The sequence below is a fragment of the Paramisgurnus dabryanus genome, chromosome 22, assembly GCF_030506205.2.
Source record: "Paramisgurnus dabryanus chromosome 22, PD_genome_1.1, whole genome shotgun sequence".
Classification (NCBI taxonomy): Eukaryota; Metazoa; Chordata; class Actinopteri; order Cypriniformes; family Cobitidae; genus Paramisgurnus; species Paramisgurnus dabryanus.
Window position 1 is genome coordinate 23,136,631 of NC_133358.1, and position 12,303 is coordinate 23,148,933.

At 37.4% G+C, this 12,303-nt stretch overlaps 1 protein-coding gene across 7 annotated transcripts in view; it reads right to left on the minus strand.

Moving 5' to 3' along the window:
• The window catches only part of cnksr2a (connector enhancer of kinase suppressor of Ras 2a), a 105,861-nt gene that overhangs the window by 58,757 nt on the left and 34,801 nt on the right, over positions 1-12,303 (minus strand). For all 7 annotated transcript variants that reach the window (XM_065258380.2, XM_065258382.2, XM_065258378.2 and 4 more), the window contains exon 3: positions 3,809-4,011. In XM_065258380.2, coding sequence (XP_065114452.1) covers positions 3,809-4,011 — 203 coding nt within the window. The remainder of the gene's footprint in view (positions 1-3,808; positions 4,012-12,303) is intronic.

Consider the following 12,303-nt stretch of genomic DNA (forward strand, 5'->3'; position numbering starts at 1 on the left):
TGTATGGTTGCTGGAGTGTTCAACCACATGACCTATCCAGCTTAAGTCATTGGCTCAAAGTCTAGAGATGGTAGATGTAATTGCATACTTACAAGGTCTCTGCCACCGTGATGAAGAGGAATGCTAACACATTGCAGTCTCCAAACATTAAAGAACTTCTTGGGTTTATTATTCCAGACAGAACCTCCTTGGCATTACCAGGCCCATAAGTCACTCCCACATATAATAATAAATGATTGAGAGTGAGGGAAAGCCCAGTGCAAACCCAAGAGAAAGAGCCAGAACCTCACCCTTAAACGATGATCACCAAGCTTGGCAAGTTTCGGAGCAAAGCCATTGTCTGCCTGGATGAATTTCAACTAATAACACTTAAGGGACCAAGACTCTCAAGTCAGTCATAATGTCTTTTGGCTTCGAATTCATTCACCTGGGTATGCGTGTCTCACTTTTCTCTCTCGCTTTTCTCTCTATTCTTCCACTACGTCTGTAGGGGAGACGACAGTTCTATCAGGGGCTGTTTTGGCAAAACGAGAGGCTGGGGAGCGTAATTAGGCCAGTATTAATGAACGAGGGGAACAAGGATCCTCCCCCTCCTACTAGTGTCCTTGTTTCTGTACTATGTGTTTGAGAAAATCGAGACTGGCGCTTAAAAACTCTACTAACCCAAACAGCGACAACATACAACATTACCTTGGTCAGCAAGCCATGACCCTTTGGGAGACCTGGTGTGGGAGAGCTCAGCTTGGCTGAAGCCAAGCCAGGAGGTGGATACAGACCAAGGTCCAGGATTAAGTGGTGGAAACCTTGGCAATATGATAGAAAGATGGCATTCTCGGGGGGAGGGGCTAAGAGATAGCCAAACAGAATCGTATGGGAAGGGTCCCGCTGTGCATTGCTGTTCCAGTCCACAGCTTTAAGCTGGGCTCAGTCAGCAGTACCAGAGAGAGTTGGAATGAGCCAAGCAGCTGGGTGCCAAATGGATCATTCAGCACAAGCCACCCGCTTGATTTACCTTCATCTCATATTCAGAAAGGAGAAACAGCGTAGGATCTAACAAGTGTCTAAGCCGGGTGCACTCTGTGTAATCTTTCTATCCTTTATGACTGTTGTTGTCAGATTGTAAGATCCCGGTGAGATCTGAAGGATGAGGCAGACTCTGTGCCACATACATCCTAGCTAAACACTTTGGGCATGATTGACAGAAGTGACTGGAAAATCAATAATATCACGTTGTGACATCCTCATGACAATGAAACAGTACCACACAAACCCAATGTCTTTCTGGAAAAAAGCCTTCAGTATGTGGCTAGTCAGAAAAAGGACTTTAAAAGGGCATGCAGGATAGCTAACACTGTTATACAGGATAGCTAAAACCTCTCGCAAGGTAGAGTTATATTAATTACTAATCTAACCCTAACCTAACACACCCTATTAATAATCCATTATTGGTTGACGTGTCATACTAATGCTGCGCACACCCCAAATGCGAAGCGTCACGTTCCTCGCTCTAGATTACTCGCGGGATTTACCTTTCCATCATGCTCATTTTTTGCTTGAGTTGAATATTTTTAACTTGCGCAGAAGACGCGTTTGAGGGGAATAACGTGTTCTTGGCAATCGCACTTCCCAAATCCCGTCATTCGCATCTTTGCATTGACTTTGTATGTAATCAATTCGCTATTAATCAGTAATTAAATTCGCTTCTGGTGTGTACGCAGCAGTGGTGGCCCGTGACTGCTTGTGACTGCTCATGCGAGGGGCGCAAATTCAAAATATGTGTTCGCAGTGTCATGTGTGTTGCTTGTATTTTCAAAATATGTGTTTGTTGCATCATGTTAACCATGTGCATCACGTGTTTTGTCAAAATAAGTGCCTGCTGCACACTTGTCAAAACCGTTTATGATAAAAGAGACGCGCTTCACGTTCACAAAATACACGCAAGACACTCCCTTAACAGTAAACTCTGATTACGCATGAGATTATGCGAGTATGTTGCAAATGCAAACGTCTCTTTTATCACAAACCCTATAGACACGTCTGCAGCAGGCACTTATTTTGACAAGACACGTGATGCATAGAGGATCACTCGACGCGCAGAACACATATTTCGAAATTACGAACCACACGCATGGCGGCTACATACATGTTGTGACGAACTTCACATCGAGTGCCCTCAAAAAAAGAAGTCACCGGCCGCCACTCATACGCAGAATTGCCTATATATAGCAAGTTGGAGAAGAAAAAAAAGGCAAACATGTTTTGTCTGTCCCAGAAACACTGACCATCAATACAACAGAAAAAAAATATAGAGGATTAAATACAATTATTATAGAGGCAGTGAAAGTACAATCTCAGAAAGACAGGATGAAGAAATTAGTAAGAGAGAAAGAATAAGAGCTCTTCATTCATCCTTGTACCTGATTGCTACAGGCTGGAACACAAATCAACATGATTGAATCTAAGCAGACAAAGACCAACGCCAACCTAATGCACATTAGACAAGAGACCCCAAGCCATTCAATTCTGCACACACTGCCTGCACAGAAACACAATGTGCCATCCTAAATTTGTGTACTACCATTTTTAATATCGTGGTGACCATGAACAACGTGAATTATTCAAACACAATGTGTTTGTCAACATCCATTGTTGTTTCTGGAATGAAAAATTTGTAACCAATCACAGCCCTTTCTGTGAACACATGCATTACATCAATTAACAGAGCGCAACAGATAAAAAGTAGTTCATCTTTGGGAAATTTGGGTTTTAAATTGACCAAAATTATTTAAAACCTACACATTATCCCATTTATTTTATATTGACAGCAACTTCAAATGGTTTACTATTTATGTTTTTTGTGAAAATGGTAACCTTATTCACTGCTGGTCTTGGGAATCAAAACAGCAACCTTTGGGTAACAAGCCTAACTCTCTAACCACGTATTTAACTTAATTACAGAAAAGGTTATCAATTAATACTAAAGTATTCAATTGGATCAAGTTCTATTGAATTGGAATATACAATTTATTGATAAAATGAATCGATAGATTGCTCCGTTATCTAAGCAGTTGTTAGCTGCATTCCTAAACCTAACAAATCACCCATAATAAGATATATAGAAGCTAAATCCTTTGGATTCATCTGACTATCAACAGGGAAGCAGTGAGACACTACAGCTCAGAAGACAGTTTCCTATTCCTACTGTATTCACCTTTACAGACTGAATCTTTATTTGATCAGATATCATTTTGTGTAATGTAGGATGCCACCTCTAGGCACAATTTAGCAACCCTCCAATGAGTGACGGCAATGAAAACATTATGTGGTTCCTGGAACACTTAAATTGAATCTGGGTGTATGCATATGAAGTGTCCCTCCTGAAAAGACCAGCGAAAACCAGCCTAAGCTGATCTCAAAGCCTGTTTAAGCTGGTGTAGCAGGCTGGTTATTCAAGCTCTTGAAAAGTCAGACTGGGAGACTAGCTGACCCACCAGCTAAAACTAGCTGATTCACCAGACTGGAAGACCAGCATGACCAGCTTTGCCAGGCTGGGAGGACCAGCTTAAACCAGCTACTTCCATCTTAATCCAGCTAAGACCAGCCAACCAGGTCAAGCTGGTTTATAAAGGTGGGTCTGCTAGTATTCCATCCTGACCAGCTAAAATATGTCCAAAATCTTCAAAAACAGCCTCCTTAGCCAGCTAAAACCACGCTGGGAGACCGGCTAAAAAGAGCCAACTATGTTTCAGTAGGGATGTAATAATTCTTGTATTGTTCTGATGTGTATGTAGCTCTTTGCAGGGCTAACCTATCCAGCCAGGCTAGGAGACTTTTAGCCGCCGCGATGAGATCCACCACAGAGGTTAAGAAATCGTTGGGCAGCTTGCGGGTCGTCCGGCCATCGTAATGGCCGCTTCGTCTGCGGCCCGTGATGAAGTTCTGCAGGTTCTTGGCAGAGGCATTGAGCTTGTGCGAGAGTGTTTTCAGGTTTTCTGTCTCTAGACCATAGTTCTGTCAAATTAAAACAGAGACAAAGGGTTAAGTGATGCATGTGGTGTTAAGACAAACACTGACTGGCAAACAATCACAGAGCCGACTCCAGCAGAACATTGTTTCTTCCCTCCTGTTCTTTTAAGTCCACATTTTATAAATTTTTTGCTTTTTTGAGTCATGATTTTTTCTTAGTTGCGTGTTAACAGGATTAAAACTGCACACTAGGGGTGGGCGATATGACCAAACACACACACACACACACACACACACACACACACACACACACAAAATCTAATCAAGATATATCATGATAACGATATGAATCATGGTAGAGGTTTTTTTTTACTTTTAATAAGGTTTTTATGTTATTAAAATATTTAATGCCATAGAATTTTCATAATTCTCACAATAAACGTATAGGAGAGGGTTTTCACCGACGTCACGTTCTGGGCGGTAACCCCGATGCGCGGCCATGGTGGAGGCACTCGGTGTAAAGAACTGAACGGAGTACAATGGAATATTATGCGCTTTGGATACTTTAAGTGAATGTAGACATGTCTAAACAACAGAAAACGCATCCAAGATGCAAAGGCATATAGGGAAGGACTTGGACCACAAGAAAAGGCACGATATTTCGAGAAATTAAAATTTATAGGCGGTGCAGATCCCTACGAGCTCCCTCTTCTAGGATCCGTGACGACCCGGCGATTCTTCCTTCAGTTGCATATCCCGATATAAGTTAGTGAACTACCTAGTTTTCATGCAGAGCCCATATGTCAATGTAAGCTTTATTTATATAGCAAATTTAAAATAGCCAGTGTCCTACCAAAGTGCTTTACTGTAAAATAAGCACAGTAAAAAATAAAAGCAATAATTGTTTTTACCATTTACTATTAAAAATATAATTATCATTACAATAGAAAATTTGCTATGAGCAATTAAGCACACTGGCATTAAGGCATTGCAGCGCAAATTTTATTTGTGTTTAAGTACATTTTGTGCATACACTAAAGTACATATTAAATACTCTTTAAATAAAGCACAACAAGTAGAAGCATAATTGTTTTATATTTTATGTACTTCAATCATATTTTTAATACAATACTACTCTTTTTCCTGAGCTTTACCAACCACAAGCGTCGCTCCTCTGATAATTTCTTGCATTCCTTTCCCTGGTTTTTAATAACTTTTGGAAGTCGATAATAATCCAAATGTTTTTCTCAATATGTACTGTTGGTACCATCTCAAACACGGCAATAATTAACTATTTTCCTTGACGACGTTCGGCATATACATCAGTGTCTGCTCTGTTGTAATGCGGAGTGCCTCCAATATGGCGTCTTCCGCTCTGATGACGCGCCGTGAAAACCCTCTATAGGCTACAAGCATACAAAAGAAGATAAAAATAAACAAAACTCAAGCTTACTGAAGATAAACAGTCTAAACAATGATGAAAGAATGATAATAAATAATAATGTACATTATATATCTTATTAAAGGTAGAAAAGTGATTTAGTCAAGAGCAGTGAGAGATTTTTTACAAAAACATGAGTGAATGACAGGAACAAAATAAGGTAACTTCCCCTTTAAGACTGAAGTCCGGTCCGGAATCCAAAATGCTGTTACACATGCGTTTTCTCTTTAAGCTGTTTACTTTCTCTTAAGACCTAAATGGTCGTGTTTATAAGAAAACTTGCAAAAACCGGAATAATTGACGCATATATGTATTTAAGGTCAATAAAGCGGCAAAAATGCTCACGAGCTTAATGAGCAGCGGATGCGCGACTTGCGTTGCGTGCTAGAAACAGCGCGCGCATATACTGTAGATCTGCTGTTTCAATGGCTAAAATTCACATGTTTAAAACTGCGGTGCTTAAATACGTGTACAACCGTTAAGTTTTCGTGACAACGCGCAAAACAACGTGATGTGGACGCGTACAGTAACCTTGATAGAGACGATAGTCCAAAATCTCCACCGGTTGACACATTTCTACTGGTTTATCGCCTACTCCACACTGTTGTGTGCAATGAAACTGTGAGTGTGCAAATAAAGTTAAATCTAAAGCCAAAGTATATAAATAAAGTTGTCAAGATTTTGAATGTTGGCTGTAATGTTGGCTATAAAGTACAAAGCCATTTATAAATGTATCTTGCTTTTAGTAAAGGTACCAAAACTTTCTTAAAACAAGATAAATTCACTCTAGTGCACGTTTGCAAATATATATATATATATATATATATATATATATATATATATATATATATATATATATATATATATATATATATATATATATATATATATTAAATTATAATTATCCCTACTGGCAAATTTGCTTTCTTTTGGCAAACATCTAACTTCTTTTTAAGCTTATAACAGGGAAAAGACAAAATTATGTAATTTTCATCCTCAAGTGAATGTATCTTGTTTTAGGGATGGGTAGATATTTAATATTGGGTAGATTATATTACAAAATTATTTTATGCAGAGCTAAAAATACGCCATTTTAAGTATTTGAAGTTTGTTATGCAGTTTAAATAAAGAAAGAGAGTCAGAGAGATGCCAAATGAATATTTAGCACCTGTCATAGGAGAAAAAGAGCTCTTCATATGCAAGGTGCATTAAGTGGGTAGACAAAGCACCTTATGTCAGACGAGCATAAAGTTGAGGATAAATAACAGACAGATGGACTTTCCTGCTTGTTGAGCATATACAATCCACTGAAAGATGTTTTAATCAACAAAGAAAAATCTGCACCTCTAAATCTGACAAAATAACATGTCAGAACAAACCCATAGTGCATACTTTTGTCTGCACATATGCAGTACACTTACATGCATCAGCGATTCAGCGTCTATGGCTTATCTAACAAAACTTATTTTTTTAGTAAAACGCTGACGTCCACGTGTACACGTGTGTGCTAGAGAGTTCGCACAAGGTCTCAGGACGCCTCTGGCAGGGTAACAATTTATCTTGTCTCTGCATAAAGAGGACTGAACTACGAGTTAAAAATGATCAAATGCAGCATTATGCACTTATTAAGGAGCACAGATGGTGGACACACACAAGTGTTAACACATCTTAAAGGGGACATATCATGAAAATCTGACTTTTTCCATGTTTAAGTACCATAATTGGGTCCACAGTGCTTCTATCAATCTAGAAAATGTGAAAAAGATCAACCCAGTAACTTAGTTTTGGTAAACCATTCTATGCAAGCATATAAAAAGGAGGTAGTTGTAATTTGGCTCCCCTTGTGATGTCAGAAGGGGATAATACCGCCCCTTACTCTGCACTATCCAGAGATCAGCTCATTTGTATTCAAAGGACACACCTAAAACAGCACATTTTTGCTCACACCTACAAAGTGGCAATTTTAACATGTTATAATAAATTATCTATATGGTATTTTGAGCTAAAACTTCACATACGTACACTAGGGACACCAAAGATTTATTTGACATCTTAAAAATGTCTTGTAAAATATCCCCCACAAATCATTGTGTCTATGAAAGGTCCTATTTTTGGTCTATAGTTTTTAGACCAAAATATTCAATTTAAGTGATTTTGTGCATAAAACAAGCAAAAATCTGCCAATGGGGTAAGCAAATTTTTCTTGAATTTTGTGTTTAATGAAAATGTTCAAGATTTTTTGCTTACCCCATTGGCAGATTTTTTTGCTTGTTTTATGCACAAAATCAATTAAATTTGATATTTTTGGTCTAAAAACTAGACTTATTTTCTTGGGTCGCTTTGCTCATCAAGAAAAAAACATTTTAATTTAAGTATTTTTAGATATTTTTACTGAAAACAAGACAAAAATACTAAGAAAATCTTTTCTTGAAAATCTTTTTTTTTGCAGTGTACTGTACTTATTATTTTTATATTGCTTTAAGTACAAATATCAAAAAAATCTTAAATCAAGATGTTTTTAATGAGCAAAATGACCTAAGAAAATAATTCTAGTTTTTGAGACAGAAAATATAAAATTTAAGTAAATTTGTGAATAAAATAAGCAAAAATCTGCCAATGGAGTAAGATTTTTTTTCTTGATTTTTTCCTGAATTAAGTTTTTAAGAAAAAGTCACTTAATATCTTTTTGTCTAAAAACTAGGTTATTTTGCTCATCAAGAAAATGCATCATGATTTAAGGATTTTCAGATATTTGTACTCAAATTAAAGAAATACTAAATAAGAAAGTCATTTTTTGCCGTGTGGGGACATTACAGGTGGTCCACACTATTAAAACAGCTCATAAATTGTCATAGGTTTAATCCCGCGAGAAACATACTGATAAAACTGAATGCACTGTAAGTAGCTTTGGATAAAAGCATCTGCCTAACCCATTTAAATGTAAGTAAGCCAAATCATGGTTTACTTTAAATACAATAATGCCAAAAGGTTTATGTGATGTTAGATTCGGGGGTAGGATCAGAAGATAGAAAACAATGGAGGTCAATGAGATGTCCTCACTGATATAGTGAAACAAACCTCTACGTGTCTGTATAGGTTTCTGTGTGTGAGCATCAATTTCAGTATCTGTTCTCACATTAGCAGGATATCGATCAGAGTAATGCATTCTGTCTGGTCTGAAGAAAATATCCCCGCCATACTCGGCTCCTTCACACGCACACACAACTTACAAATACAGGTGAGCAACACACACCTGCAGACACGCAGGCTTCACAAAAGATGCATTAATCCACTTGCGCCTGGAAGTGCAGGCGATGTGGAGGGCAATGTGCTATGAATCCTCTGTGCTAATCGGTTTTAAAGCTCTCCGCACGACTGCAGTAGAAGTTAACACACAGACGCAGGACAATGGGAAAAAGATAAAGAAACACAGAGGGGGAATACGAGAAAAACACAAATAATTGTGAGAAAGAGAGCATCAAAGAGGTTAGAGAGGACGGGAGAGAAAGTGAGTGCCTTTGAGGTCAATAAGCTCTCATATTATAAAGCCCTTAGCAAGAGCACAATCTGCTTGCTGACATCTTTGTTCGAGGGCTTTAAATTTTCGACATGGGGTTTTGAGTCAATCCTTTGGATCCGCAGGTGAATGATACCATGACAACGCTAAAAGACTGATGGCACAGTCCATCATTAGCAGGAAAGCTATAGCATTTTAAGTGAGAAACATACTTTATACAAAACTATATATTTAGAGCTTTAAAGGGATTTAACTCTTTCGCCGCCATTGACGAGATATCTCGTCAATTAAGAGAAAACGCTTCCCCGCCAATGACGAGATTTTCCGGCTTTACGAAATACCACTATTATCCACCAGGTGGCGCACTTCCGCAACTTATACAACCTGGAAGTAGCGCCTCACATGAAAGAGAAAGAACTCTGTTTATGTTTTAAAGATCGCTCTGCATCTGATCTCTATCAAAAGTCCTAAATGGAATTATCTCAGCTTTTTGCTCAAAACTGGGTGTTTTTGAAGAAACCTACCCATGTTTGAGAGGTGATTAAAAGAGAACTAATGTAGGTAGGATGAAACTGTTTTTCTTTTTTTTGAAAGCAGAGGGTCTGTTCTTTCATCTGATATATTGTTTATTTATATATTTAAAGAAGAACTGGAAGGCATTAAACTTTTGTGAAAATCATGAAAAATGCTGGCGCTGGCTGGCAACTTTTTTTAAAAAACGCTGGCGGGGAAAGAGTTAAACAATCCCAACCGAGGAATAAGGGTCTTATCAAACAAAAACGATCATTATTTTCGGCAAGAAAAATAACAAATATGTTGTTTCAAACAACAACTTCTCCACATGCACTAGCCAGGTGATTCTCACGAAACCATTGAAACACCACGGCACTAATGATTTTAGCTATAAAATGTGTAATATAGTAATATTAAAAAGCATCAGAATTAACACAATACTGTGTTCTACCTTGCACAATGTGTGATTTCAACATAAGTATTTATAATTTGTCAATTTTATCTCATTTTCTGCTGAAATTCTCATTACCGCAATGTGTCCGGCTGTGTTTGAACATGCGTTATGTTGTAATTTAATCAAATTAACACAAAAATATTTAGAAAAAAAATAAATGGATGTTTTGCTAGACTACTTTAGATGACAGAAAAAATATTTACTGAATATTCATGTATAATAATAATGAAGAAAATGTAGGAAAATGATGTGTCCATGCCTGATGTTCTCATCCTCCGCAACACTTTTTGAGAACAGTTACAGAATTTTAATAAAGTTTGATTTTGAGTGACCAAGCACATAGACCAGTTACTTCAAGATGGCTACCAGGTAAGATCATTTTTTTACAGTTAATTTGAAATATTGTCTTGTCAGAATGCTTACACGACATTTTGATTATCATTACCTTAACAGATGCTTATTAAATGTTAATTTAATTAATAGAAGCATAATACTTTGATTTTAAATGCATGTGCAGAATCTCCAAATTATGTTCTTTCAGGTTTGTCATGTCATTTTGAAAATATGTCAGTGTTGATGTTTTCTGACTGTTGCGGTAATGAGATTTTTTAGGACTAATTTTTTAAATTACGTTACAAAAAGTGTTAAATGATAAGTAAAAGTGTTTAAATTAATGTTCCCATTTACTCCAGACTTTGTTTTTCAATGTCTGGTGGGAAAAAAGTACATTTAAGCAGTATTTACATTTTCATGCTTGACATTTTTAAAACCAAGTTTTCGTGAGAATCACCCAGCCGTGTGATGCACCAGCATGACCTTACGTATTACAGAATCATGTCGAAGCGTCACGCATAACGTATGCAAAACTACCACTCCAGTGTTTACAAGTGTGAAGGAAGAGGAACGAAAATCTGAAAAAAGCAGAAAAACGTAAAGTAATGACTTTGGACAAATGTACCTGCAATTATACGATCACCCATATGCAGATTACCATTCACACACACACCATGTTCCATTATATGAACGTCAGCAGCTATGATCAAGAATCGGTGTGTGGAGATCAGTCGTCCTTTTGTGATTAACGCTCTACTAAATGTCAACGGCACAGGCCAGCGGTTCACAATCACTCTCACAAACCACAGGCTCATTATAGCTCACCTTGTATTAGAAATCTTACACCTCATACACTAAACCCAACCAACTCAGGAAAGGGCACCAAAAACACATCTACTAGAAAGAAAGGAGTAAAGATGGTGAAAAAAGCAAAACAAAAGAACTAAAGGAAAAAGGGATTAAGAAGAGACTCGAGATGGGCAGCATGCGAGACAGCTCACACAGACGTGATAAACACACTCATCCTGTCGTCTGTTCCCTCATGTCATGTTGCTGACATTCTGATAGCGTGGGCTGGTAAGTCATTGTTTTAATACCACAACCGAGAGAAATGAGAGAGAGAGACCAAATTAAAGGGAAAACTATTTGCTAGATAATGGAAAAAGAACAGCACATTTCGATGTATATCCGCTTTAATCTCCATCAATGTCTCCTTTGACCTTTTAAAAAATTATTCTTAAGGATGCAACATGCATTAATGTTCTCGTTAAGACCATAAAGACAAATTCACCAAGCAATAGCCACATTTCAACACTGATTATCCGTCTATTAACATTGACATCATTTTTTCTGCTACAACAGAAATGCCCCAAGACCACAAAGTTGTGTCTTGGTATGTGACTTTAAAAACAACAGGACATTTTGGCAAAACATTACTTTTGTAATGTAACACATTTCTAAAAAAAAGTAAGCAGTGTGTGACTTGATATCATCCACTGGGTTTGGATCATAAAAAGACGGACATAGATTTCTATTGTAGATAATAAAGCCAAAATTTCCCAGAAATGGGCGCTGACATCTTGCTCTGGTGGCATCATTTGGAGTCTGTGCAGTAGTGATCGTGAAGTGGAGCCGTTCAAGGTCCCGGCCATATTCAAAGACACACAAATCATGTTGTCAGACCCCTTTTCAATAGCATCTAAATGCTGAAAAAGCTACCAAAAACTTTAAAAAAATGTGGGAAATTTTTATTATATTTTAAAATGTGGTTCACGTCTTATTCATTTACATGGATAGGGTGAGGACAATGGCCTATACCAGCCATAACGAGGCGATCAAAAAATGTTTTGGCTTCATTTAACATGTGTGTGTGTGGCATACCTTAAATGGATTGCGAAAAGTTGACTGCGATGCTAGTTTACATTACTTTTCCCCACCCACACTGTAAAAACATCTCTTGTTCCACTTAAATTTTTAAGTTTAATCAACTTGATTTAACAATTCAACAAATTCAACTTTCTTGACCAGTGAGGATTTGCTATAAATTATAAAAATAAAGTTGAATTAGCTTAACCCATT